Source organism: Myripristis murdjan, chromosome 8, assembly GCF_902150065.1.
Source record: "Myripristis murdjan chromosome 8, fMyrMur1.1, whole genome shotgun sequence".
NCBI lineage: Eukaryota > Metazoa > Chordata > Actinopteri > Holocentriformes > Holocentridae > Myripristis > Myripristis murdjan.
In genome coordinates, this window is record NC_043987.1 from 33,627,064 (window position 1) to 33,654,571 (window position 27,508).

Genomic DNA, 27,508 nt, shown 5'->3' on the forward strand with positions numbered 1-27,508 from the left:
ACAGGATGTAAAGGGAGACAAAGGCAACCATCAGGCAGCCTGGAGAGAGCCAACGAGCTGAACAGTTTCTTTAACAGGTTCAGCTCACAGCCTTCTGTCTCCTTCACACATCCAGACCCCCACACACCCCCACTGCATTCCAACCCTCCCCCCTGTCCCCCCTGTGGTGAGCACTCCTGTGCAGCACCTCTCATTCCCCTCCCCCTCTACCTCCTCTTCCACTGAAGACACCAGCACCCTCCCCCGCATGACTGTGACTACAGGCCAGGTTAGGAGACAGCTGGAGAGACTCCACCAGAGGAAGGCCGCAGGACCTGATGGTATCAGCCCCAGGATCCTGAGGACCTGTGCCAGCCAGCGGTCTTCTGTCATCTAACACCTCTACAACCTGAGCCTGAGTCAGGAGAGAGTCCCGGTGCTGTGGAAGACGTCCTGCCTGGTTCCTGTCCTAAAGAAGTCGACTCCATCGGACCTCAATGACTACCGACCAGTTGCCCTTACATCTCATCTGATGAAGGTGTTGGAGAGGCTGGTCTTGGCCCACCTGAGGCCGCAGGTGAAGGAGCGGCTAGACCCTCTACAGTTTGCTTACCAGCCCCATTTGGGAGTTGACGACGCCGTCATCTACCTGCTGCAACGGGCTCATATGCATCTGGATGGTGGTGGCAGCACTGTGAGAATCACATTCTTTGATTTCCCCAGTGCTTTTAACACCATCCAGCCACTGCTGCTGGGTGAGAAGCTGCGGGTGATGGGTGTCGACACCTCCATTGTCTCCTGGATTACTGACTACCTGACAGGCAGGCCACAGTTTGTCCGTCTGGGCAGTGTTCTGTCTGACGCGGTGGTCAGTGATACAGGAGCTCCACAGGGGACTGTGCTGTCCCCTTTCCTTTTCACCTTATACACCACAGACTTTCAGTACAACTCCGAGGCATGCCACCTGCAGAAATTTTCTGATGACTCGGCTGTTGTTGGGTGTATGAGTGAGGGAAGGGAAGGTGAGTACAGAGCAGTGGTAGATAACTTTGTGGAGTGGGCTGGAATGCAATCACCTGAGGCTGAATGTCAGCAAGACCAGAGAGATGGTGATCAACTTCAGGAAGAAAAGGATAGCTTCACAGTCAATGTGCATTCTGGGAGAGGATGTGGAGGAGGTGGAGGTCTACAAGTACCTGGGCATCAAAATCAACAACAGACTTGACTGGACTGGAAATCCAACACCGACACTGTCTACAAGAAGGGGATGAGCAGACTCTATTTCCTGAGGAAGCTGAGATCCTTCAACATGTGCAGCAAGATGTTGGAGATGTTCTACCAGTCTGTTGTGGCCAGCGTACTCTTCTTCGCTGTGGTTTGTTGGGGGAGCAGCATCGGAGCCAGTGACACCAACAGACTCAGCAAACTGATCAGGAGGGCTGGCTCCATGATCGCTGCAAACTGGACACTGTGGAGGCTGTGGTGGAGAGGAGGACACTGAACAAACTGTTATCCATCATGGATAACCCTGACCACCCTCTCCACCACACACTGGACAGACAGCAGAGCTCCTTCTCCAACAGACTGATACAGCTTCGCTGTCGAAGGGACAGATACAGGAAATCATTCCTGCCACAAGCCATCACACTACAATAACTCACACCTGTCTGACAGAGACTCACAACTGTCTGCAGTATAGTTCTGTTTTTAACACTCCACTACTCAGCACCTTTATTTATTATCCATTACTCAGCACCTTAACTGTTTATTTATTGTCTATATATTACATCCTAGGTTATATACATTCATACTGTTTTTCATACTGACTGCAGGGGAAGAGGTGATTCCATAAGGGGCCGAATCAAGTCTGACAGTTCCTGAATCCCAGTACCGGCCGTCGGGTTCTGCCACTTGGTTTCTTGGTTTCATGGTTTCATGCTAACTCTGTTCCATACCATCTGTAGATTTCATATTTATTTATTACCGTCTGTATATTTCACATCTCATATCTTATATTCTTAGGTTAGTCCTCATTGTATATATATAGTCTTTATTATATATAATTCTGCTTAGTTTTATTTTATTTTTATGTTTCTATTGATGCTGCTGTAACAAAAGAATTTCACAGTTTGGGATCAATAAAGTAAATCTATCTATCTATCTATCAATCTATCTATCTATCTATCTAAAGGGGTCACTGCATAGTTTATTCTGAATTTTACAGGGAGGTGATGGAAGGAAGCCAGAACAGGGGTGATGTGGGACCTGCAGCTCATTTTAGTAAATAATCTGAACAACCGTAAATTACTTAAAGCGGCTTGACTGAGGCTTGTGTAGAGGGAATTACAATATTCTTGACAGGACTAAGTCAAAGTGTGAATCAGAAGTTCAAGGTTTGTAGAAGAAAAGCTATTTTTGCAGTGTTTCTCATTTAAAGAAAACACTGAGAGAGCTTTGAGACATGAAGACATGAACTGGTCAAAGATGACACCAAGATTCTCAGCAGCAGGTTTGATGTTAGAGTGAAGTCGGCCAATAAACTTATCAACTGAGGCCGTGAGGTTATCAGGACCATGTAAAACAAAGATTTTGTTGGGGCTCAGGTGGAGAAAGTTACGGGATGTCCGATCTTTGGTCGCCAAGCAATCATGGAGGGAACTGGAGTTAGCCGAGAATAAGAAACAACCTATTTCTCACCTAATTAAAAAACAAATAAACAAAAAAGGAAGGGCTGATTGTCGCCATATCTGTTTTTCACAAAAGCTTTCGTAGGGGTTATGCTGACATGAAGTGATGTGGAAAGGCTTGGGTCAGCTTCCAAGCATAATTTTGTGTGTCTGTGTGTTTTTTCCAGTGGTGTGTAAAGAGGAGGTTCCCCCTGAGCAGCGGGAGCGAACCCCCAGCCTGGAGTTTGAGACCCCACACATTAAGGAGGAACAAGAGGAACTCTGGACCAATCAGCAAGAAGAGCAGCTTCAGGATATCACCAAGCTGCCGTTCACTGTTGTCCTTGTGAAGAGTGAGGATGATGAAGAGGAAGCTCAGTGGAACAGAGACGGCCGCCGCTCCACTGGACAGATGGAAGCAGGAGACGGTGGAGAGGAACGAGCCAGGAACCCAGAACCTTCCTCTGAGGCTGAGATTGATGACAGTGATGACTGGGATTGGACCAGAGAAGCTCAGTCATGTTCAACCCCACCGAGTGACGTCCCTCTCAGTCATGACAGTCCTGATGTGGGAGAGAAACCAGCTTCCTGCTCCAAGACCAAGAACACAGGAAAGAGTACATTCCCCTGCTCCCTCTGTGGTAAAGGGTTTGCAAAGAAAGGAAACCTCAAGATACACATGATAATCCACACTGGAGAGAAACCATTTGTCTGCTCCGTCTGTGGGAAAGGTTTTACACAGGAAGGAAACCTCAAGCAGCACATGAGAATCCACACTGGAGAGAAACCATTTGTCTGCTCCTTCTGTGAGAGAGGTTTTACACAGGAAGGAACCCTCAAGCAGCACATGAGAATCCACATTGGAGAGAAAACATTCGTCTGCTCCGTCTGTGGGAGAGGTTTTACACAGGACGTAACCCTCAAGCAGCACATGGGAATCCACACTGGAGAGAAACCATTTGTCTGTTCCGTCTGTGGTAAAGGGTTTGTATGGAAACGAAAACTCAACATACACATGAGAATCCACACTGGAGAGAAACCATTTGTCTGCTCCATCTGTGGGATAGGTTTTGCACAGAAAGGAAACCTCAACAAACACATGAGAACCCACACTGGAGAGAAACCATTCGTCTGCTCCGTCTGTGGGAGAGGTTTTACACAGGAAGGAACCCTCAAGCAACACATGAGAATCCACACTGGAGAGAAACCATTTGTCTGTTCCGTCTGTGGTAAAGGGTTTGTAAGGAAAGGAAAACTCAACATACACATGAGAATCCACACTGGAGAGAAACCATTCGTCTGCTCCGTCTGTGGTAAAGGGTTTGCTGAGAAAGGAACCCTCAACAAACACATGAGAATCCACACTGGAGAGAAACCATTCGCCTGCTCCGTATGTGGTAAAGGGTTTGCTGAGAAAAGGAACCTCAAGATACACATGAGAATCCACGCTAGAGAAAACTTGTAGAGACGCAGTCCTGTGTGTGTGTGTGTGTGTGTGTGTGTGTGTGTGTGTGTGTGGGAGAAGCTTCATCAAGCATCATACAAATGTAAGCAAACACAAGTGTGTCGGTGAGAGCAGCAGCAGGAGATGCTTCAGAGTCAATGCTGATGTTAGAGATGCAGCACGTCCCAACACATTTGGTTACATATCTTGTGTTAACCCTTATACCATGTTTTAAATGCCATCCATTCACCCTGTAAGGACTCATTGTTATGAGTTATTGTCATTGTTATAATTATAAATATAAAATGAGTTAATTAACCCATTTACACGCCGGTTTCTGTGATGTACCACTCATTTTAAACAAATAAACAGCCCAAAAATGAAATATTCTCTTGGTAGAGTGAGTTTTTTTTTTTTTTTTTTTTTTTTTTGTATCATTACAACTGTCTGAGGTCAGACAATGTTCATGGGAGATATAAGTTTGTATGCATTTTTACTTTTTATGTAGTGTTAGATTGAACCTAAATATAGCTTTCACCCTCAAGAAGATAGATTGCCCTGCACTGCTCTGAACTTCACATTGGTGCTGGTGGTGTCAGGAAAGAAGTCCTTTCTTCTACTCATTGAGTCCTCATGATGCCTGAAGCTACAACTTTTTAATGGTTTATCATTTTAATATTTTTCTTTTTTTGTTATGTTATTTAACTTCTCTCACACCATGGCTGTTAAATTCAAACAATTAAATTAGTTAATTAACCCTTTACAGGCCAGTTTCTGGGATGTACCACTCATTTTATACAAAAAAAAAAAAAAAAAAAAACAGCCCAAAAGTGAAATATTCCCTTGTTAGAGTGTTTTTTTTTTTTTTTTTTTTAATCTTTGCAACTGTCTTAGGTAAGGCACCGTTTATACAAACGCTGATCACGTACTGCGCGTAGGGCACCAGGTGCCTGGTTCATATTCATAGTAATTAATAATTATGTACAGAATTTTTATATTGTGCCCCATCAATCCTTGTATATAAAAATATTTGTATATAATGTATATAAAAAATTGTTTTTTCATGTACCAGTGTTTTAAACATAAGCCTACATAATCCTATAATTAATTATGAAATATTTTTTGTAACATAGTTCAAAACTGTATTTCACTGTAGAATCCTTGAATATTTTGTCTTGAATTTCTGATTACAGGGTCAGAGCTTAGATACATGCAAAGAGAAACTCAAGGCCAAGAGAAAGATTTAGATGATCAACCATCCACCTCTAACAACTGGTGCTTGTGAAAATATCTGGTACATAGTTTTATAGAATAGCATGGTCTTTTGTAAAGAGTTCCTCTGTTAAGTAAATTTTATTGTGTGTGTGTGTGTGTGTGTGTGTGTGTGTGTGTGTGTGTGTGTGTGTGTGTGTGTGCGTGCGTGTGTGTGTGTGTGTGTGCAAGTGCCGCCCCTCCCCCCTCTGCTCAGCGCACAGAGACGACACCACACATATTGACCAATCACATGCAGCTTGAAGAGAAAAAAAAGTGAGAGAGAGAAGGGGGGTGGGGTGGGGGGAGCGGCTCCCAGTCAGGGGCCAGCTCCCGTCGTCCACTTCACAGAGCCGGATCTAAGAGCTGTTTCATTCACGACCGACACATCATCACTGCTCTCAGTCAGGTGAGGAAGTCGAGCGAGCGCGATTCAAAACAGAAGCAGTGAAAGCAGAGGAAAGAGTGGAGAAGGAGCAAGCAGAGGAAATGAGTGCCGCTGAAGGGGTCGGTGAGGAGGGACGAGAGGCAAGGAGGACGGCTTTGGAGCAGGGGGAACACAAACATCACCGCCCACAAACCTTTCGCAAAGAGTGGGAAAGCCAGCGCATTTTTGCCGGATGGCTGAAACCTGTTGCAGGCTCTGACGGTAAAGCCTTCTGTCGTCATTTATTTATTTTATTATTTATTTGTTTGTTGTTGTTGTTGTTGTTGTTGTTGTTGTTTGTTTGTTTTTTGTTTTGGACTTTTGCAGAGTTACCTGTTTTTGATGCGCAACATTTTAAGTTATAACCTGGCAGCAGTCACTTTGTAGCCTAAGTGTGTGTGTTATGTAGGCTACACATCATTTTATGTTAGGCCTATAATCTGGCAGCATGGTAGTAGTAGTAGTAGTAGTAGTAGTGTTAGTATATTAATTGATGTAGTTGTAGTAGTAGCAATAGTAGTAGTAGTAATAGCAGCAGCAGTAATAGCAGTAGTAGTAGTAGTAGTGGTAGTATATTAATAACTGTAGTTGTAGCAGTCATATTAACAATAGCAGTAGCAGTAGTAGTACTAGTAGTAGCAACAGTTGTGTAAGTGGTAGCTATTGTTGTTGTGGTGTTTTGTATTGGATTTTCTTTGCATGCCATATTTGGTCACTTTCAAGGTGAGTCACGTGGTGTTGGTGGTACGTCAGCAGCGTAGTAAAATCAGCTGTTCTGGAGCGGGCTTTTATGAATGAACTGAGAGGGTGAGAGGGGAGGTCTCACTTTTGCTGACCGCTTTTGGACGCCTTTTGAATGCCTCGAATGGTTTTTGATCGCTCACCAGTGTCGAATGGATTGTGCCTTTTTTAAGCTTTGGAAGGTTGTTTTCACTGTGTGTTTTTATCAGCAATAAATAATCAAAACGCAACGCCTTTGAAGCGAAGATTTATTGACAAGCCAGCGCGTCCGGCAGGTAAGATCTTCTCCCCTGCTTAGCCTCTTGGCGACTATATTTGCCTTTTGGATAGTCGCCTCTACATTGTCAGCAAAACCAAGACAAGTTGAGTGGAATTGGAGCCGCGAGGGACTCAACAATCCACGCTTTGGACGCGGAGCAAATGAATGGAAATTGAATGATTGATTCCAGCCAGGACGCCTCACGCAGCTTCAGCCGGGCAACATCGCATATGAGCAGCGGTATGTAACCTGTTTTATAGTTCTTCTGTTACGTTGGTCTGTTGGAAACAGTTTGAACTGGTTGCTACCGAATGGGAAATGGCATGTTGTCTCGGTCTGTTGATTGTCGCTATGGGCGGTTGATGCAGTGTTTGGACTGCGGCGTCCGACTAATGGTTTGCTGCGCAGCGCTGGATTTCATGAAGTTATGAGCGACTTCTGTGGCTATTGATATTGCTGGTTTTGTATTGGATTCTCTTTGTGATTTTTTTGTGCATGCAAAATGAGTGCTGCAAACGCTGGTTCAACTGTTGGCAAACCTGAAGAGAAAAGAAAAATAATTCTCACGGAAAAGGCCATGTTGAATAAAATTGAATCAATTCAAAAGGAGCGTAAAAGGAAAGTGGATGAAATAAAACGTTTGATTTTGTCTATCAAAGAGCTCATGAGGGATGAAAAAAATCTTACACTGGTCAAATCTCAGCTTTATGTCTTGATGCAATTATCTGATGATGCCATTGCCCTACATGAATCACTGATGCCGTTAATTCCCACCGATGAACAACAAAAACAAAATGAATGGTTTTCAAAGGTCAGTAAACATAAGGAGGGATGCATTAAAGATGTCGAAGCATGGTTTAAAATAACCAACATATCTCCAAGTGAACCCTTGTCGGAAACCCACGTATCTGGAAGGTCACAGCAGCAGGCCTCAGCAGTGGAAAAGGAAGCACAGGAGAATGTGGAAAATGGGAAAGAGCTGCACTTTCACCAAAATCCTCAAAATGATGATCAGGATGAAATAACGCCATTTGACAGCATTTCAAATAAAGGCAGCGTGAAACATGGCACAAGGTCTAATGTGTCTTCTACTGCATCTGCGCGCCTCAGAGCTGAGGCTGAAATGGCTGCTTTGTTGGCTCGGCAAAAGTTGCTCAAGGAAAAACATGCTCTTGAAGAGCAGGAAGAGCAAATAAGGAAACGAAAGGAACAGCTTCAGCTTGAAGCAGAAATAGCTGCATCCATGGCAAAAGTAAGTGTTTTAAGAACTGCTGGATCAAGTAGGATGAGTGCTTCTTCTAAGAAACTGGATGGCATGGAGTCCTATTTTGAGAAGGGACTTAATATCCATGCTGAGCCTTTTGTACCATGTGAAGGTGAAAAGGATGGAAGAGGGCCGTGTATACTTGGAGGAGCAAAGGCAAAACAATTTCAAGAAGCTAACAAGACCCAGCAGGGGTCCTCAATGCCAATAAAACCACAGATCATAGATGATGCAGCGCCTCTAGTGTCTCATCTCAAACATGCAAATGTACCCTCTTCGAGGAACATCAGCAGTGAACATAATATGATGTCTATAATGGAAAAACAAAATGAAATCACATCAATGCTGGTACATCAACAAAATCTAGCGTCACTGCCAAAATGGGACATGCAGATCTCTGACGGCAATCCATTGCAATATCATGTCTTCATGCAGTCGTTTGAACAAACAATAGAACTAAAGACCAACAATGACAGGGACCGCCTTCACTACCTCGAGCAATACACCAGGGGGCAGCCACAACAGTTAGTCAGAAGCTGTCAACACATGACTGATGGAAATGGATATATCACAGCAAAGGCTTTGCTTCATGAACATTTTGGAAATGATCACATAATAGCATCTGCTTACATGAATAAAATATTTTCATGGTCACCAATTAAATCAGAGGATGCAAAGGCTTTACAAGCATACAGTCTGTTTTTACGTGGATGTTGTAATGCCATGAAGGATATATATAATCTGTGTGATTTGAATACATCTGCAAATATGCTCACTGTGATTAAGAAGCTACCATACAAGCTAAGGGACAAGTGGCGTACTACTGCTTGTGACATACAGGAAAGAGGTCAGCGCAGAGCCATGTTTGTTGATATTGTAAACTTCATTGAGCGTCAAGTGAAGATCGCGATGGACCCTGTATTTGGAGACATACAGGATGCTCCAACACTGGCAGCAGTCAAGGAAGGCGGCAGAACAAAATCCATGCCACGTTCGAAGGTTAAAGGGAGCGGTTTTGCTACGACTGTTTCAACAATTAAAAAAGGGCCTCCACCAGAAAACAAAGGGGATGGATCTGAGAAGCCTTGCCTCTACTGTAAAGGCCGTGGACACACACTTGAGTCGTGCACTCTATTGGAGAGGAAGGCTCACAGTGAAAAGATGAATTTCCTGAAAACTAATGGAGTTTGTTTTGGCTGCTTGTGCACTGGGCACGTCAGCAAAGAGTGCAGGAAGCGTCTTTCATGCAAAATATGTGGTTCACGACACCCTAGCTTGCTGCACATCCATCAGAGGGAAAATGAAGTGGAGGCAGAGAAGGAAAAGAGCATCTCAGGAAAGGCAGCGGACAGTGGTATGGTCGAAATACGAACTAGTGGTCTCACTGGGGCCAGTGACCAGGACTGTAAACTTGCCATCGTACCAGTCAGAGTCAAATCCAGTAAGTGTCAAAGGACAGTTGAAACGTATGCCTTTCTGGACCCGGGAAGTACTGCGTCTTTCTGCACTGTAAGTCTGGTGGACAAGCTCGGACTCCCTGGGAGGAAAACGAGGATTCTTTTGCGCACCATGGGCCAAGAGAAAGTTGTCGACAGTGGTATTGCATCTTATTTGGAAATCGCTGGATTGGACAGTGATGTGTATTGTGAAATACCAAAGCTCTTTGTGCAACATGAGATGCCTGTTGACAGAAGCAACGTCCCACGACAGCAGGACTTGGAAAAATGGCCTCACTTGAAACATGTCTGCTTGCCAGAAATAGACGCTGATGTGGAGATTCTGATAGGCACAAATGTACCCAGTGCTTTGGAGCCCCTAGAGGTTATTAGGAGCGTGAATGGAGGACCATATGCGGTCAAAACGAGGCTGGGCTGGACAGTAAATGGACCACTTGGTGGATGCAGTGATAGTTCCAGCTGTCAGTCAGCAGTAACCATCAATAGGATTTCTGCCGTCACACTCGATGAGCTCTGGAATAAACAGTTTATGACAGACTTCCCTGAGAACAACCAAGATGAATTGCTGGGGATGTCAAGGGAGGATCGCAGGTTCCTGGAAATGGCTGACAGATCTGTGAAACTGGTTGATGGTCATTACAGCATTGCTTTGCCTCTTAAAGACAGAAATTTAAGCATGCCTAACAACCGCATAGTTGCCGAGCAACGCATTTCTAACTTGAAGAGGAGGTTTGTTAGGGAGCCATCGTTCCACAAGGACTACACTGCATTCATGAACGACCTGATAGCAAGTGGATTTGCAGAAAGAGTGCCAGACACAGATTTGAAGCGCAGTGACGGCAGGATTTGGTATATCCCTCATCATGGGGTGTACCATCCTCAAAAGGGGAAGATGCGTGTTGTTTTTGATTGTGGAGCATCATTCAAAGAGGCCTCACTCAATGCACATCTCCTGCAAGGACCAGACCTCACCAGCATGTTGATTGGCATTTTAACTAGGTTCAGGAAAGAACCTATTGTTCTCATGTCTGACATTGAGGCCATGTTTCGAGTTCCAGAGGAAGATGCAGACCTGTTACGTTTTCTATGGTGGCCCAATGGAGACTTTAGCCAGTGTATGGTGGAATTCAGGATGGTTGTCCATTTGTTTGGGGCTACATCTTCCCCGAGCTGTGCCAATTATGCTCTCCGGAGGTGTGCTGAAGATAACAAAGAGCTTTTCAGCCAGCAGGTGTTTGAAACCATCATGCACAGTTTTTATGTCGATGACCTCCTTGCTTCTGTGGCCTCGGAACAGGAAGCTGTGTGCCTGTATGAGGACCTAAGGAGGATATGTGCCAAGGGAGGCTTCCGTTTGACTAAATGGATCAGTAACAGCCGCTGTGTGCTGGCAACAATACCAGAGGAGGAAAGGGCGAAGGAGGTCAAGGATCTAGATCTGGATCAGGATGTCCTACCTGTGGAGAGAGCACTGGGAGTGCGATGGTGCGCACAGTCTGACACCTTTGGATTCTGTGTAACCTTTCCAGATAGGCCATTGACACGCAGAGGAATCCTTTCAACTGTCAGCTCATTCTATGACCCTCTGGGAATCTTGTCTCCTGTGATTTTCACAGCTAAAAGGATCCTTCAACACCTGTGTCGCAAAGGTCTGGGATGGGACGATACTATACCAGCATCTGCTGCCCAGGAATGGACAGGCTGGGTGAAGGAGCTGCAAACATTGAACACCTTCAGCACCCAACTTTGGAGAAATAGCTGCCGCTCAGTTACATCATTTTGCGGATGCTAGTGAAGAGGGATATGGGACCGTCAGCTACCTGCTGTTGCATAATCACCAAGGTCTGGCACACAGTGCTTTCATAATGGGAAAGTCCAGGGTGGCACCTTTGAAACCTGTGACAATTCCACGCATGGAACTGACAGCAGCCGTGGTAGCGGCTCGTATGGATAAGCTGTGGAGGAGGGAGTTGAGGATGGAGCTACAAGACTCTATTTTTTGGTCAGACAGTACCTCTGTTCTGAAATACATAAAGAATGAAACTTCAAGGTTTCGTGTCTTTGTAGCTAATAGAGTCACTGAGATTCTAAAGATGTCTAATCCATCTCAATGGAGGTATGTGCCTACAACGCAAAATCCAGCAGATCTTGCCTCCAGAGGTATGAGAGTGGAGTCTTTTCTGAAGAATGGAATGTGGTTGTGTGGTCCCCCATTTCTCCGGATCACTTGGGAGAGCCACTGTCTGGAGACCCAGAAGTCAAGGTCTCTGCTATTGTTTCTGTGGAACAAGAGAAAGACGATGCGGTGACACGTTTGATAAACCGCAGCTCATCCTGGACACGTCTCTCAAGAGTGATGGCCTGGATATTAAGGTTTAAGGCTTTGCTATTAAAAATAAGAAAAGGGAAGGAAGTTGATCTTTTTCAGTCTGCATCAAAGGCGAAGCAGCATGAGGATGTTGAGATGTGTCGTGGTACTCTCTCATTGGAAGAAATCAAAGATGGTGAACTAGAAATAATCAAGTTTTGCCAGAGACAGAAGTACTCAGAAGAGTTTTCTTGTCTCCAGAGGGGAGAGAGTGTGAAAGGACACAGTCACATATGTAGACTCAATCCGATGCTGGAGGATGGCGTTTTGAGAGTCGGAGGTCGGCTTTGTAAAGCGGCTATGCCTGAAGAGTCTAAACACCCAGCTATAATAGCTAAAGACCTTCACATCTCAGACCTCATTATACGCCACATTCATCAAGAGGTTGGTCATGGTGGCAGGAACCATGTGCTGTCGAGGTTACGTCAACGCTATTGGATTCCTGCTGCAGGTGTTGCCATACGAAGGATTTTATCCAAATGTGTTGTCTGTCGCAGGCTATATGGAGCCGCTGGTCAACAGCAAATGGCAGACTTGCCTGTTGATAGGGTTTCACCAGATGAACCTCCCTTCAGTTACGTCGGGGTCGACTATTTTGGACCTTTTGACATCAAGCGTGGAAGGTGTTTTGTCAAAAGATATGGAGTTATCTTCACTTGTTTGGTGATAAGAGCAGTGCACATTGAAGTTGCTTCATCTTTAGACACGGATTCTTTCATCAATGCCTTGCGACGCTTTATCGCAAGAAGAGGACAGGTTAAGGAGCTCCGGTCAGACAATGGCACTAATTTCATTGGTGCAGAGCGTGAGTTGAAACGAGCCATTGAAGGATGGAACCTGGAACAGATCAACGACGCGCTCTCATTGAAAGGAATTAAGTGGACCTTTAATCCACCGACCGGATCACATCATGGCGGAGCATGGGAGAGGTTGATTCGTTCCATCAGGGGGGTTCTTAACGCCACTTTGAAGTCACAAAGTTTGGATGAGGAGGGACTCCAGACAGTCTTCTGTGAGGTTGAGTCCATTCTCAATAGCAGACCCCTTACCAAGGAATCCACGGACTTAAATGACCTAGAAGCACTTACACCCAACCACCTTCTGCTTCTAAAAACTAATCCTTGTTTACCACCGGGTCTGTTTCACAAGGAGGACAGTTATGCGCGTCGCAGATGGAAGCAGGTCCAATATATTTCCGATTTGTTTTGGAAAAGGTGGACTAAGGAGTATTTGCCTCAGCTACAGGAACGCCAGAAGTGGACCAAGGTCAAGAGGAACTTCATTCCTGGGGACATTGTGTTAATAGTCGATGATTCTGCACCTCGGAATTCCTGGGTCATTGGAAGGGTCACCGAGGCGGTGCCAGACAGAAGAGGATTAGTGCGGCAGGTCAGAATTAAGACCCAGACCAGCACTCTCAACAGGCCAGTGACCAAGATCTGCCTTCTTCAGAAGTCGGCACAGTCTTGAAGGCTGTTTTGACTTCTTGGGCCTAGACTTGACGTGACTGGTGACTCACTTAGGACATGTGCTGGTAACCTCTGTCCTAGACATGACTTGACATGACACTACTCAGGGAGACTGGATGAAGATTTACCGTGAACTTTAATGGACTATAGACACTTTACAGAAAACAAGAAAATGAGATGAATGTAAAGGGCCTGATTAATTATTATAGTTTGCTTAGGTGGGTTATGTATTTGTAATTATTACTGTAATAATAGCTGTAATAATTATGGGGCCGGAATGTAAGTGCCAGCTTTTGTTGTTGTGGTGTTTTGTATTGGATTTTCTTTGCATGCCATATTTGGTCACTTTCAAGGTGAGTCACGTGGTGTTGGTGGTACGTCAGCAGCGTAGTAAAATCAGCTGTTCTGGAGCGGGCTTTTATGAATGAACTGAGAGGGTGAGAGGGGAGGTCTCACTTTTGCTGACCGCTTTTGGACGCCTTTTGAATGCCTCGAATGGTTTTTGATCGCTCACCAGTGTCGAATGGATTGTGCCTTTTTTAAGCTTTGGAAGGTTGTTTTCACTGTGTGTTTTTATCAGCAATAAATAATCAAAACGCAACGCCTTTGAAGCGAAGATTTATTGACAAGCCAGCGCGTCCGGCAGGTAAGATCTTCTCCCCTGCTTAGCCTCTTGGCGACTATATTTGCCTTTTGGATAGTCGCCTCTACAAGTTGTAATAATTGTAGTAGTTCTACAAAATTTTCTGGATTAAAGTTTTAAAATTCAGAGAAAAAAGCTCTTTGATATGAAAGTGGTTATTTCCAAAGGGAAAAAAACCCTCACAAATCTATGGAAAAAAGTGTGAATGTCTTCGTTTTTTCAAAGGGTCTGCATACTTATATCCATGTGATATGTCAGTTTGTCCTTTTTAATAAATTTGCAGAACTGAATGTAGATTAATGAGAGAAAAAATTTATTTAAACAATTGTATCAGGCTGCAACATAACACAAGTGAAAAAAGTGAAGGGGTCTGAATACTTTCTGAAAGTATTGTAGATCCTAGGACATTCCAAAGATCTTCCAGAGAGATGTACTGAAAGGCCTAAAGATGAGTGTTTAGAAGCTGCAATCAGTAAAATCATATAGTGTGTAAGAGCCATTTCTGTCATGTGTTGAGCTGTGCCTTTGAACCTCCCACCACCTGGGGGAGCAATGTTGCCAATCTGTCAAAGGCCAGAGGTCTATATATTCAAGGGGTTGATTGGACTCAGGTGTTGCTGGTTGGCAGAAGCAAACAGTTTTAGACCGTGATCGTGAGCATGGCATCATCGTTTTGTTATTTTTGTCTGTATTGGTAAAAAGGCGATCTGGAGAAAGGGTATGTTTGGCCCTGTTTTTCATTTTTATTTGGAAACCACTGAACTAACACATTGCACTGTAAGTAAAGAAATCATTGCTGTTGTTATTGAACTGAAATCAGTGGACTGGACATTTCCGTCATTTGGTAACGCATCAAAACAATCCATCAGAAACCGCAGTGATCTATTTTGATAGACAAAGGGGTCACTACATAGTTTATTCAGAATTTTACAGGGAGGTGAAGGAAGGAAGCCAGAACAGGGGTGATGTGGGACCTGCAGCTCATTTTAGTAAATAATCTGAACCAACTGTAAATTATTTAAAGCGGCTTGACTGAGGCTTGTGTAGAGGGAATTACAATATTCTAGACAGGACTAAATCAAAGTGTGAATCAGAAGTTCGAGGTTTGTAGAAGAAAAGCTATTTTTGCAGTGTTTCTCATTTAAAGAAAACACTGAGGGAGCTTTGAGACATGAAGACATGAACTGGTCAAAGATAACACCGAGATTCTCAGCAGCAGGTTTGATGTTAGAGTGAAGTCGGCCAATAAACTCATCAACTGAGGCGGTGAGGTTATCAGGACCATGTAAAACAAAGATTTTGTTGGGGCTCAGGTGGAGGAAGTTACGGGATGTCTGATCTTTGTTCACCAAGCAATCATGGAGGGAACTGGAATTAGCCGAGAATAAGAAACAACCTATTTCTCACCTAATTAAAAAACAAATAAACAAAAAACAAAAAAGGAAGGGCTGATTGTCGCCATATCTGTTTTTCACAAAAGCTTTAGTAGGGGTTATGCTGACATGAAGTGATGTGGAAAGGCTTGGGTCAGCTTCCAAGCATAATTTTGTGTGTCTGTGTGTTTTTTCCAGTGGTGTGTAAAGAGGAGGTTCCCCCTGAGCAGCGGGAGCAGACCCCCAGCCTGGAGTTTGAGACCCCACACATTAAGGAGGAACAAGAGGAACTCTGGACCAATCAGCAGGGAGAGCAGCCTCAGGATATCACCAAGCTGCCGTTCACTGCTGTCCCTGTGAAGAGTGAGGATGATGAAGAGGAAGCTGAGTGGAACAGAGACGGCCGCCGCTCCACTGGACAGATGGAAGCAGAAGACGGTGGAGAGGAACGAGCCAGGAACCCAGAACCTTCCTCTGAGGCTGAGACTGAGGACAGTGATGACTGGGATTGGACCAGGAGAAGCTCAGTCATGTTCAACCCCGACCGAGTGAAGTCCCTCTCAGTCATGACAGTCCTGATGTGGGAGAGAAACCAGCTTCCTGCTCCAAGACCAAGAACACAGGAAAGAGTACATTCCCCTGCTCCCTCTGTGGTAAAGGGTTTACACTTAAAAGAACCCTCAAGGAACACATGAGAATCCACACTGGAGAGAAACCATTCAACTGCTCCCTCTGTGGTACAGCGTTTACACAGAAAGGAAACCTCAAGATTCACATGAGAGTCCACACTGGAGAGAAACCATTCGTCTGCTCCGTCTGTGGTAAAGGGTTTGCAAAGAAAGGAACCCTCAAGCGACACATGAGAATCCACACTGGAGAGAAATCGTTCATGTGCTTCGTCTGTGGGAGAGGTTTCACACATAAGGGAAACCTCAAGCAACACATGAAAATCCACACTGGAGAGACACCATTTGTCTGTTGCGTCTGTGGTAAAGGGTTTGTAAGGAAAGGAAAACTCAACATACACATGAGAATCCACACTGGAGAGAAACCATTCGTCTGCTCCGTCTGTGGTAAAGGGTTTGCTGAGAAAGGAAACCTCAACAAACACATGAGAATCCACACTGGAGAGAAACCATTCGTCTGCTCCGTCTGTGGTAAAGGGTTTGGTGAGAAAGGGAACCTCAAGATACACATGAGAATCCACGCTAGAGAAAACTTGTAGAGACGCAGTCCTGTGTGTGTGTGTGTGTGTGTATGTGTGTGCGTGTGTGTGAGAAGCTTCATCGAGCATCATACAAATGTAAGCAAACACAAGTGTGTCGGTGAGAGCAGCAGCAGGAGATGCTTCAGAGTCAATGCTGATGTTAGAGATGCAGCACGTCCCAACACATTTGGTTACATATCTTGTGTTAACCCTTATACCATGTTTTAAATGCCATCCATTCACCCTGTAAGGACTCATTGAGTTCTTGTGATGATTGAAGTCATAATTTTTTAATGGTTTTATCTTTTAAGATTTTTTTTGTTATGTTATTTAACTTCTCTGCCACCATGGCTGTTATAATTATAAACATAAAATGAGTTAATTAACCCCTTACACGCCGGTTTCTGTGATGTACCACTCATTTTATACAAATAAACAGCCCAAAAATGAAATATTCTCTTGGTAGAGTGAGTTTTTTTTTTTTTTTTTTTTTGTATCGTTACAACTGTCTGAGGTCAGACAATGTTCATGGGAGATATAAGTTTGTATGCATTTTTACTTTTTATGTAGTGTTAGATTGAACCTAAATATAGCTTTCACCCTCAAGAAGATAGATTGCCCTGCACAGCTCTGAACTTCACATTGGTGCTGGTGGTGTCAGGAAAGAAGTCCTTTCTTCTACTCATTGAGTCCTCATGATGCCTGAAGCTACAACTTTTTAATGGTTTATCATTTTAATATTTTTCTTTTTTTGTTATGTTATTTAACTTCTCTCACACCATGGCTGTTAAATTCAAACAATTAAATTAGTTAATTAACCCTTTACAGGCCAGTTTCTGGGATGTACCACTCATTTTATACCAAAAAAAAAAAAAAAAAAAAAAAAACAGCCCAAAAGTGAAATATTCCCTTGTTAGAGTGGGATTTTTTTTTTTTTTTTATCTTTGCAACTGTCTTAGGTCAGGCACTGTTTTTGGGGGATATCAGTTTTTATGTATTTTTACTTTTTGTAATGTTAGATGAGTTTAAAAAATACCTTTCACCCTGTTATGGACTTGCTGAGTCCTCTGGATAAAAGCAGCGGTAAATCAAAGACCTGCGGCACAACATAGTTCAAAACTGGGGAGGCAGAAGTGGGAGCATCGCCATATTTACAGGTAGAGATTTAACAAAAATAGCCAAGCTCTCGGGTTAACGTCATGTTAAGATGGATAAACGAAGGCACACCAAGAGGCAGACCCGTTGGTCTGCAAACGCTGATCACGTACTGCGCGTAGGGGCACGTAATTATGAATATATTCATAGTAATTAATAATTATGTACAGAATTTTTATATTGTGCCCCATCAATCCTTGTATATAAAAATATATGTATATAATGTATATAAAAAATTATTTTTTCATGTACCAGTGTTTTAAACATAAGCCTACATAATCCTATAATTAATTATGAAATATTTTTTGTAACATAGTTCAAAACTGTATTTCACTGTAGAATCCTTGAATATTTTGTCTTGAATTTCTGATTACAGGGTCAGAGCTTAGATACATGCAAAGAGAAACTCAAGGCCAAGAGAAAGATTTAGATGATCAACCATCCACCTCTAACAACTGGTGCTTGTGAAAATATCTGATAGTTTTATAGAATAGCATGGTCTTTTGTAGAGAGTTCCTCTGTTGTGTAAATTTTATTGCGTAGTTATTTGTACTTATGTGAAATTTGCTCTTTCACACTCTTATTTAAAGTTCCATATTTAAAGATACTTTGTACTGTGTTTACCATTTTCAGTTCTTCTGCAGTCAATGCACAGATCTTTTTTTGCATCTTTTTTTTTTTTTTTTGTTTATCTTTGAGAAGTTATTTTGGAAATAATAGGTGGTGGTGGGGGGGTTAAAGTTTAAAGTTCTGTGTGTGTGTGTGTGTGTGTGTGTGTGTAACTGCCGCCCCTCCCCCCTCTGCTCAGCGCACAGAGACGACGCCACACATATTGACCAATCACGTGCAGCTTGAAAAGAAAAAAAAAGTGAGAGAGAGAAGGGGGGTGGGGTGGGGGGAGCGGCTCCCAGTCAGGACCCCGCTCCCGTCGTCCACTTCACAGAGCCGGATCTAAGAGCTGTTTCATTCACGACCGACACATCTCTGCTCTCAGTCAGGTGAGGAAGTCGAGCGAGCGCGATTCAAAACAGAAGCAGTGAAAGCAGAGGAAAGAGTGGAGAAGGAGCAAGCAGAGGAAATGAGTGCCGCTGAAGGGGGCGGTGAGGAGGGACGAGAGGCAAGGAGGACGGCTTTGGAGCAGGGGGAACACAAACATCACCGCCCACAAACCTTTCGCAATGAGTGGGAAAGCCAGCGCATTTTTGCCGGATGGCTGAAACCTGTTGCAGGCTCTGACGGTAAAGCCTTCTGTCGTCATTTATTTATTTATTTATTTTATTATTATTATTATTATTTGTTTGTTTGTTTGTTTGTTGTTGTTGTTTGTTTGTTTTGGACTTTTGCAGAGTTACCTGTTTTTGATGCACAACATTTTAAGTTATAACCTGGCAGCAGGCCCGTTCTAACTTTGAATATGTGCTGCTTATGTCCATTCATTCAGTTAGTGTCATTTTTGACACTAACTGAGGGGAGATAGTATTGTTCTGCAAAATAAATTGCATTAAGTGAAGCCAGGTTACTCTTTATTTGCTTGTCAGTTATTATGAACACTGTTTCTCTATGACAAAAAAAAAGTAAACCTGCTATGTCTATTCCCCAACAGTAGGTGGCCTCCAGGCCTCATGACTTTGCTCATTAGTTCCCACCTATCATTTGTTTGTGGGGGACACATTAGTGAGTGCCCACAGGACGCTTTTAAACACTAGAGTGACTATATTTGACAATAGTGTATCATTGGGCTTGTTATTTTGGTTATCACAGGTGTACGATAATTTCCCTCAAAATACGATAGTTTTGAGTCTCTGGTACGATAATACTACATTTCCCACCTGGCAACACTTTAAGTTTTAAATGCCATTTTCACATCAGCAACTCACCTGGATCCTGGCAGGTGAGGCTAACCGCCAGTTAAGATTCAAAAGAAAACACTGAGATACTCTGCAGCATCTCTGGGATAATGATATCAACATCAATGCATGATAATAACAACTCTAAATAGTAATATATTAGTAGATGTAGTAGTAGTAGTCTAATAGTTGTAATACTAGTGGTTATAGTAGTAGCTGTGATAGTAACAGTCGTAGTAGTTTAAGTAGTAATGTAATATATTAATAGCTGTAGTTGTAGTAGTAGTAGTAGTAGCAGCAATAGTAGTAGTAGTGTTAGTATATTAATTGATTTAGTTGTAGTAGTAGCAATAGTAGTAGTAGTAATAGCAGCAATAGCAGTAGCAGTAGTAGTAATAGTAGTAGCAATAGTTATAATAATCGTAGTAGTACTACAAAATTTTCTGGATTAAGGTTTTAAAATTCAGAGAAAAAAAACTCTGAGATTAAAGTGGTTATTTCCAAAGGGAAAAAAAACTCACAAATCTATGGAAAAACGTGTGAACGTCTTCGTTTTTGCAGAGGGTCTGCATACTTATATCCATGTGATATGTCAGTTTGTTCTTTTTTTTTATTTATTTGAAAAACTGTATGTAGATTAATGAGAGAAAAAATTACACAAGTGAAAAAAGTGAAGGGTGTCAGATTACGCCAGCACCCTGGCGTAGATCTTCCCGGGTAGGCTGAGAAGTGTGATCCCCCTGTAGTTGGAACACACTCTCCGGTCCCCCTTCTTATAAAGAGGGACCACCACCCCGGTCTGCCACTCCAGAGGCACTGTCCCCAACCGCCACGCGATGTTGCAGAGGTGTGTCAGCCTAGACAGCCCCACAACATCCAGAGACTTGAGATACTCAGGGCGGATCTCATCCACCCCCGCCGCTCTGTCACTGAGGAGCTTACAAACCACCTCAGTGACCTCGGCTTGGGTGATGGACAAGTCCACCCGAGTCCTCAACCTCTGCTTCCTCAGCGGAAGACGTGACGACGGGATTGAGGAGACCCTCGAAGTATTCCTTCCACTGCCCGACAATCAGCTCGACAATCAGCTGCTCGACGTCAGCAGCCCTCCACCTGCACTGTAAACAGTGTCGGCAGAGTACTGCTTCCCCCTCCTGAGGCGCCGAACAGTTTGCCAGAATTTCTTTGAGGCCGACCGATAATCCTCCCCCATGGCCTCCTCGAACTCCTCCCAGTTTCGAGTTTTTGCCGCCCGAGCCGCGGCACGCCTGGTCTGCCGGTACCCGTCAGCTGCCTCAGGAGTCCCACAGGCTAACATGGACTGGTAGGACTCCTTCTTCAGCTTGACGGCATCCACCACTGGGTTCTGGGATTGCCACCACGACAGGCACCAGAAACCTTGCGGCCACAGCTCCGAACAGCTGCATCGGCAATGGAGGACGAGAACATGGTCCATTCGGACTCAATGTCCCCAGCCTCCCTCGGGAGCCGGGAGAAGCTCTCCCGGAGGTGGGAGTTGAAGACCTCCCGAACAGAGGGTTCAGCCAGACGTTCCCAACAGACCCTCACAGTGCGTTTGGGCCTGCCAGGTCTGTCACACTTCCCCCTCCGCCAGCGGATCCAACTCACCACCAGGTGGTGATCAGTTGACAGCTCAACCCCTCTCTTCACCCGAGTGTCCAAGACATACAGCCGGAGATCAGATGAAATGACAACAAAGTCGATCATCAACCTCCGGCCTAGGGTGTCCTGGCGCCACGTGCACTTATGGACACCCCTATGCTCGAACATGGTGTTCGTTATGGACAAACTGTGACTAGCACAGAAGTCCAATAACAGAACACCACTCAGGTTCAGATCAGGGAGGCCGTTCCTCCCAATCACCCCACTGCAGGTATCACTGTCTCTGCCCACGTGGGCGTTGAAGTCCCCCAGTAGAACAATGGAGTCCCCAGTTGAAGCACTATCCAGTACCCCTCCCGAGCACTCCAAGAAGGCCGGGTACTCTGCACTGCTATTTGACCTGTAGGCACAGACAACAGTGAGAGCCCTCTCCCCAACCTGAAGGCGCAGAGAGGCGACCCTCTCGTTCACCAGGGTGAACCCCAACACATGGCAGCTAAGCTGGGGAGCTATGAGCAAGCCCACACCTGCCCGCCGCCTCTTACCGAGGGCAACTCCAGCGTAGTGGAGGGTCCAGCCCCTCTCAAGGAGCTGGGTTCCAGAGCCCAATCTGTGCGTGGAGGTGGGCCCGACTATTTCTAGCAGGTGCCTCTCAACCTCCCACACAAGCTCAGGCTCCTTCCCCCCCAGCGAGGTGACATTCCATGTCCCCATCGCCAGCCGTTGCGTCCAGGGATCGGGTCACCGAGGCCCTCGCATTTGACTGCCGCCCAATCCACAAAGCACCGACCCCTTACGGCCACCCTTGTGGGTGGTGAGCCTGCAGAGGGCCCGTGGCATCATCGCTTTGTTATTTTTGTCTATATTGGTAAATAGGCGATCTGGAGAAAGGGTATGTTTGGCCCTGTTTTTTTATTTTTCTTTGGAAACCACTGAAGTAACACATTGCACTGTCAGTAAATAAATCATCGCTGTTGTTATTGAACTGAAATCAGTGGACTGGACATTTCCGTCATTTGGTAACGCGTCAAAACAATCCATCAGCAACCGTAGTGATCTATTTTGATAGGCAAAGGGGTCACTACATAGTTTATTCAGAATTTTACAGGGAGGTGATGGAAGGAAGCCAGAACAGGGGTGATGTGGGACCTGCAGCTCATTTTAGTAAATAATCTGAACAAACTGTAAATTATTTAAAGCGGCTTGACTGAGGCTCGTGTAGAGGGAATTACAATATTCTAGACAGGACTATATCGAAATGTGAATCAGAAGTTCGAGGTTTCTAGAAGAAAAGCTATTTTGCAGTGTTTCTCATTTAAAGAAAACACTGAGAGAGCTTTGAGACATGAAGACATGAACTGGTCAAAGATGACACCGAGATTCTTAGCGGCAGGTTTGATGTTAGAGTGAAGTCGGCCAATAAACTCATCAACTGAGGCGGTGAGGTTATCAGGACCATGTAAAACAATGGTTTTGTTGGGGCTCAGGTGGAGGAAGTTACGAGACGTTCAATCTTTGTTCACCAAGCAATCATGGAGGGAACTGGAATTAGCCGAGAATAAGAAACAACCTATTTCTCACATAATTAAAAAAACAAACAAACAACAACAAAAAACAAAAAAGGAAGGGCTGATTGTCGCCATATCTGTTTTTCACAAAAGATTTCGTAGGGGTTATGCTGACATGAAGTGATGTGGAAAGGCTTGGGTCAGCTTCCAAGCATAATTTTGTGTGTCTCTGTGTTTTTTCCAGTGGTGTGTAAAGAGGAGGTTCCCTCTGAGCAGCGGGAGCAGACCCTCAGTCTGGAGCCTGAGCCTCGACACATTAAGGAGGAACAAGAGGAACTCTGGACCAATCAGCAGGGAGAGCAGCTTCAGGATATCACCAAGCTGCCGTTCACTGCTGTCCCTGTGAAGAGTGAGGATGATGAAGAGGAAGCTCAGTGGAGCAGAGACGCCCGCTGCTCCACTGGACAGATGGAAGCAGAAGACGGTGGAGAGGAACGAGCCAGGAACCCAGAACCTTCCTCTGAGGCTGAGACTGAGGACAGTGATGACTGGGATTGGACCAGAGAAGCTCAGTCATGTTCAACCCCACCGAGTGAAGTCCCTCTCAGTCATGACAGACCTGATGTGGGAGAGAAACCAGTTTCCTGCTCCAAGACCAAGAACACAGGAAAGAGTAAAATCCGCTGCTCCCTCTGTGGTAAAGGGTTTAAACGTAAACAAAACCTCAAGCAACACATGATAATCCACACTGGAGAGAAACCATTCAACTGCTCCCTCTGTGGTACAGCGTTTACACAGAAAGGAACCCTCACGATTCACATGAGAATCCACACTGGAGAGAAACCATTTGTCTGCTCCGTCTGTGGGAGAGGGTTTGCTGAGAAAGGACACCTCAAGACACACATGAGAATCCACACTGGAGAGACACCATTTGTCTGCTCCATCTGTGGGAGAGGTTTTACACATAAATCAAACCTCAACAGACACATGAGAATCCACACTGGAGAGAAACCATTTGTCTGCTCCGTCTGTCGTAAAGGGTTTGCTGAGAAAAGAACCCTCAACCAACACATGAGAATCCACACTGGAGAGAAGCCATTCGTCTGCTCCGTCTTTGGGAGAGGTTTTATAGATAAAGGAAACCTCAAGCAACACATGAGAATCCACACTGGAGAGAAACCATTCAACTGCTCACTCTGTGGTACAGCGTTTACACAGAAAGGAACCCTCAAGATTCACATGAGAATCCACACTGGAGAGAAACCATTTGTCTGCTCCGTCTGTGGGAGAGGGTTTGCTGAGAAAGGACACCTCAAGACACACATGAGAATCCACACTGGAGAGACACCATTCGTCTGCTCCATCTGTGGGAGAGGTTTTACACATAAATCAAACCTCAACAGACACATGAGAATCCACACTGGAGAGAAACCATTTGTCTGCTCCGTCTGTGGTAAAGGGTTTGCTGAGAAAAGAACCCTCAACCAACACATGAGAATCCACACTGGAGAGAAGCCATTCGTCTGCTCCGTCTTTGGGAGAGGTTTTATAGATCAAGGAAACCTCAAGCAACACATGAGAATCCACACTGGAGAGAAACCATTCAACTGCTCACTCTGTGGTAAAGGGTTTACAGAGAAAGGAACCCTCAAGATTCACATGAGAATCCACACTGGAGAGAAACCATTTGTCTGCTCCGTCTGTGGGAGAGGGTTTGCTGAGAAAGGACACCTCAAGACACACATGAGAATCCACACTGGAGAGACACCATTCGTCTGCTCCATCTGTGGGAGAGGTTTTACACATAAATCAAACCTCAACAGACACATGAGAATCCACACTGGAGAGAAACCATTCGTCTGCTCCGTCTGTGGTAAAGGGTTTGCTGAGAAAAGAACCCTCAACCAACACATGAGAATCCACACTGGAGAGAAGCCATTCGTCTGCTCCGTCTTTGGGAGAGGTTTTATAGATCAAGGAAACCTCAAGCAACACATGAGAATCCACACTGGAGAGACACCATTTGTCTGCTCCCTCTGTGGTAAAGGGTTTGCAAAGAAAGGAACCCTCAATATACACATTAGAACCCACACTGGAGAGAACCTGTAGAGACGCAGTCCTGTGTGTATGTGTGTGTGTGTGTGTGTGTGAGTGAGTGTGTGTGTGTGTGTGTGTGTGTGTGAGAAGCTTCATCGAGCATCATACAAATGTAAGCAAACACAAGTGTGTCGGTGAGAGCAGCAGCAGGAGATGCTTCAGAGTCAATGCTGATGTTAGAGATGCAGCACGTCCCAACACATTTGGTTACATATCTTGTGTTAACCCTCATACCATGTTTTAAATGCCATCCATTCAGGACTCATTGAGTTCTTGTGATCAAGTTCAAGTTCAAGACCTTTATTTGTCCCCGAGGGGCAATTGATTCTGCCGCAGTAGCAGTAAAAAAAACAGTACAACAACACCGACAACAACCACGATGACAACAACAGAGTCAGACACACAGTACAACAACAACAACTACAAGGAGACACACAAGGCAGACAGTAGTAAATAAATCAGTAGCAAAAAAAAAAAAAAATCAGTAGTAAGTAAATAAAATAAATAAAAAAGTGCATACTTGAATAAAATGGGAACTAAAGATGATGATGCTACCTGTACTGTACAGAGTTGAGCAGTGAAATGGCGGAGGGTATGAAGGAGAATTTGTATCTGTTAGTTTTGGCTAAAGGTTGTCTGAGGCGGGAACCAGAGGGCAGGAACCTAAATTCTGAGTGCAGGGGGTGAGTGCTGTCGGACATGATGGATCTGGCCTTCTTTGAAACCTGATTATTGTACAGTTCTGAGAGGGTTTTTTGCTGGGAACCAATAATTTTACTGCTGACCTTTGTTATCCTGGAAAATGAGTTTTTCTGTTTCAGAGTGAGGGATGCAAACCAACAAATAAATGAAAAGGTTAAAACAGACTCAATAAAGGATTTGTAAAACATAGTCATCAAAGATCTGTCAACCTGAAACTTGTCTAACTTCCTCAAACAAAACAGACGCTGCTGGCTTTTCTTAACGAGCAAGTTAGTATTATCCTCAAAAGTAAGTTTGTTATCAATGATGATGCCAAGATACTTATAGGAGCCCACAGTTTCAATAATTTCTGATTATTGGTGGCTTCAGTGATAACTTTTTAATGGTTTTATCTTTTAAGATTTTTTTTGTTATGTTATTTAACTTCTCTGCCACCATGGCTGTTATAATTATAAACATAAAATGAGTTAATTAATCCATTTACATGCCGGTTTCTGTGATGTACCACTCATTTTATACAAATAAATAGCCCAAAAATGAAATATTCTCTTGGTAGAGTGAGATTTTTTTTTTTTTTTTTTTTGTATCATTACAACTGTCTGAGGTCAGACAATGTTCATGGGAGATATAAGTTTGTATGCATTTTTACTTTTTATGTAGTGTTAGATTGAACCTAAATATAGCTTTCACCCTCAAGAAGATAGATTGCCCTGCACAGCTCTGAACTTCACATTGGTGCTGGTGGTGTCAGGAAAGAAGTCCTTTCTTCTACTATAGCTTTCACCCTGTTAAGGACTCATTGAGTCCTCATGATGCCTGAAGCTATAACTTTTTAATGGTTAACATTTTAATATTTTTCTTTTTTTGTTATGTTATTTAACTTCTCTCACACCATGGCTGTTAAATTCAAACAATTAAATTAGTTAATTAACCCTTTACAGGCCAGTTTCTGGGATGCACCACTCATTTTATACAAAAAAAAAAAAAAAAAAAAAAAAAACAGCCCAAAAGTGAAATATTCCCTTGTTAGAGTGGGATTTTTATTCATTTATTTATTTATTTATTTTTTATCTTTGCAACTGTCTGAGGTCAGGCACTGTTTATGGGGGATATCAGGTTTTATGTATTTTTACTTTTTTGTAATGTTAGATAAGTTTAAAAAATACCTTTCACCCTGTTATGGACTTGCTGAGTCCTCTGGATAAAAGCAGCGGTAAATCAAAGACCTGCGGCATAACATAGTTCAAAACTGGGGAGACAGAAGTGGGAACATCGCCATATTTACAGGTAGAGATTTAACAAAAAATAGCCAAGCTCTCGGGTTTATCATCATGTTAAGATAGATAAAGTGACATCTGCTGGTGAAACTGTAATTTGAAAAAAATCTATCTTAAAGTTATGTATAAACTTTATTCCAGACTCAGGTCCATATAAAAGAATACATACAAGCACACAGATAGAACAAAAAAAAAAAAAAATTGCTTCCAAAAGTATGACATATATTTTGTGTCACTTTGGGCAGGCACCGCTAGGACCATAATGACTCCATTCTTTGACTGGCTGAGTCGACACATAAAACTGTACATAAACTTTCTAAGCACAGCATGAAAAGTGGGTACATCACTGCTTACAAACATGTGGCTTGCACTTGTCCATCTTGTGTTCCTATGTAGATCCCCCCCCCTTCATATTCATAGTTTTCAAATTATGTGCAGCATTTTTATATTGTGCCCCATCAATCCTTGTCTATAAAAAAATAATTATTTTTTCATGTACCAGTGTTTTAAACATAGGCCTACATAATCCTATAATTAATTATGAAATATTTTTTGTACCATGGCTCAAAACTGTATTTCACTGTAGAATCCCTGAGTATTTTGTCTTGTATTTCTGATTACAGGGTCAATGCTTAGATACGTGCAAAGAGTAACTCAAGGCCAAGAGGAAGATTTAGGTGATCAACCATCCACCTCTAAAAACTGGTGCTTGTGAAAATATCTGGTACATAGTTTTATAGAATAGCATGGT

General features: G+C 43.7%; 2 protein-coding genes across 2 annotated transcripts; both read left to right on the forward strand.

The window, feature by feature from the left end:
* The first annotated feature begins 2,850 nt into the window (after nucleotides 1-2,850).
* LOC115363540 (gastrula zinc finger protein XlCGF8.2DB-like) lies at nucleotides 2,851-4,407 on the forward strand. Its single transcript, XM_030057802.1, has 2 exons — nucleotides 2,851-3,544; nucleotides 3,713-4,407. Exons 1-2 carry the CDS (start codon nucleotides 3,058-3,060, stop codon nucleotides 4,108-4,110), a joined length of 885 nt encoding a protein of 294 aa, XP_029913662.1. The 5' UTR covers nucleotides 2,851-3,057; the 3' UTR covers nucleotides 4,111-4,407.
* Nucleotides 4,408-16,017: 11,610 nt separating this feature from the next.
* On the forward strand, nucleotides 16,018-24,790 carry LOC115363715 (zinc finger protein 585A-like). The gene is made up of 7 exons (XM_030057984.1): nucleotides 16,018-16,562; nucleotides 20,563-20,670; nucleotides 20,786-20,874; nucleotides 20,972-21,139; nucleotides 21,580-21,795; nucleotides 22,926-22,973; nucleotides 23,385-24,790. The coding sequence occupies exons 1-7, from the start codon at nucleotides 16,033-16,035 to the stop codon at nucleotides 24,788-24,790; spliced, it is 2,565 nt and encodes an 854-aa protein (XP_029913844.1). The 5' UTR covers nucleotides 16,018-16,032.
* Nucleotides 24,791-27,508: the final 2,718 nt, after the last annotated feature.

What these genes read in the sequence shown, in the direction of transcription:
- LOC115363540 (XM_030057802.1), top strand. Translation starts at nt 3,058, where the DNA reads ATGGAAGCAGGAGACGGTGGAGAGGAACGAGCCAGGAACCCAGAACCT. An exon ending in CTGCTCCGTCTGTGGGAGAG is followed by an intron (nt 3,545 to 3,712) that starts GTTTTACACAGG and finishes TCTGTGGGATAG; the next exon opens with GTTTTGCACAGAAAGGAAAC.
- LOC115363715 (XM_030057984.1), top strand. Translation starts at nt 16,033, where the DNA reads ATGAGAATCCACACTGGAGAGAAACCATTCAACTGCTCCCTCTGTGGT. An exon ending in AGCAGCCCTCCACCTGCACT is followed by an intron (nt 20,671 to 20,785) that starts GTAAACAGTGTC and finishes AACTCCTCCCAG; the next exon opens with TTTCGAGTTTTTGCCGCCCG. An exon ending in AGCCCAATCTGTGCGTGGAG is followed by an intron (nt 21,796 to 22,925) that starts GTGGGCCCGACT and finishes TGTTTTTTCCAG; the next exon opens with TGGTGTGTAAAGAGGAGGTT.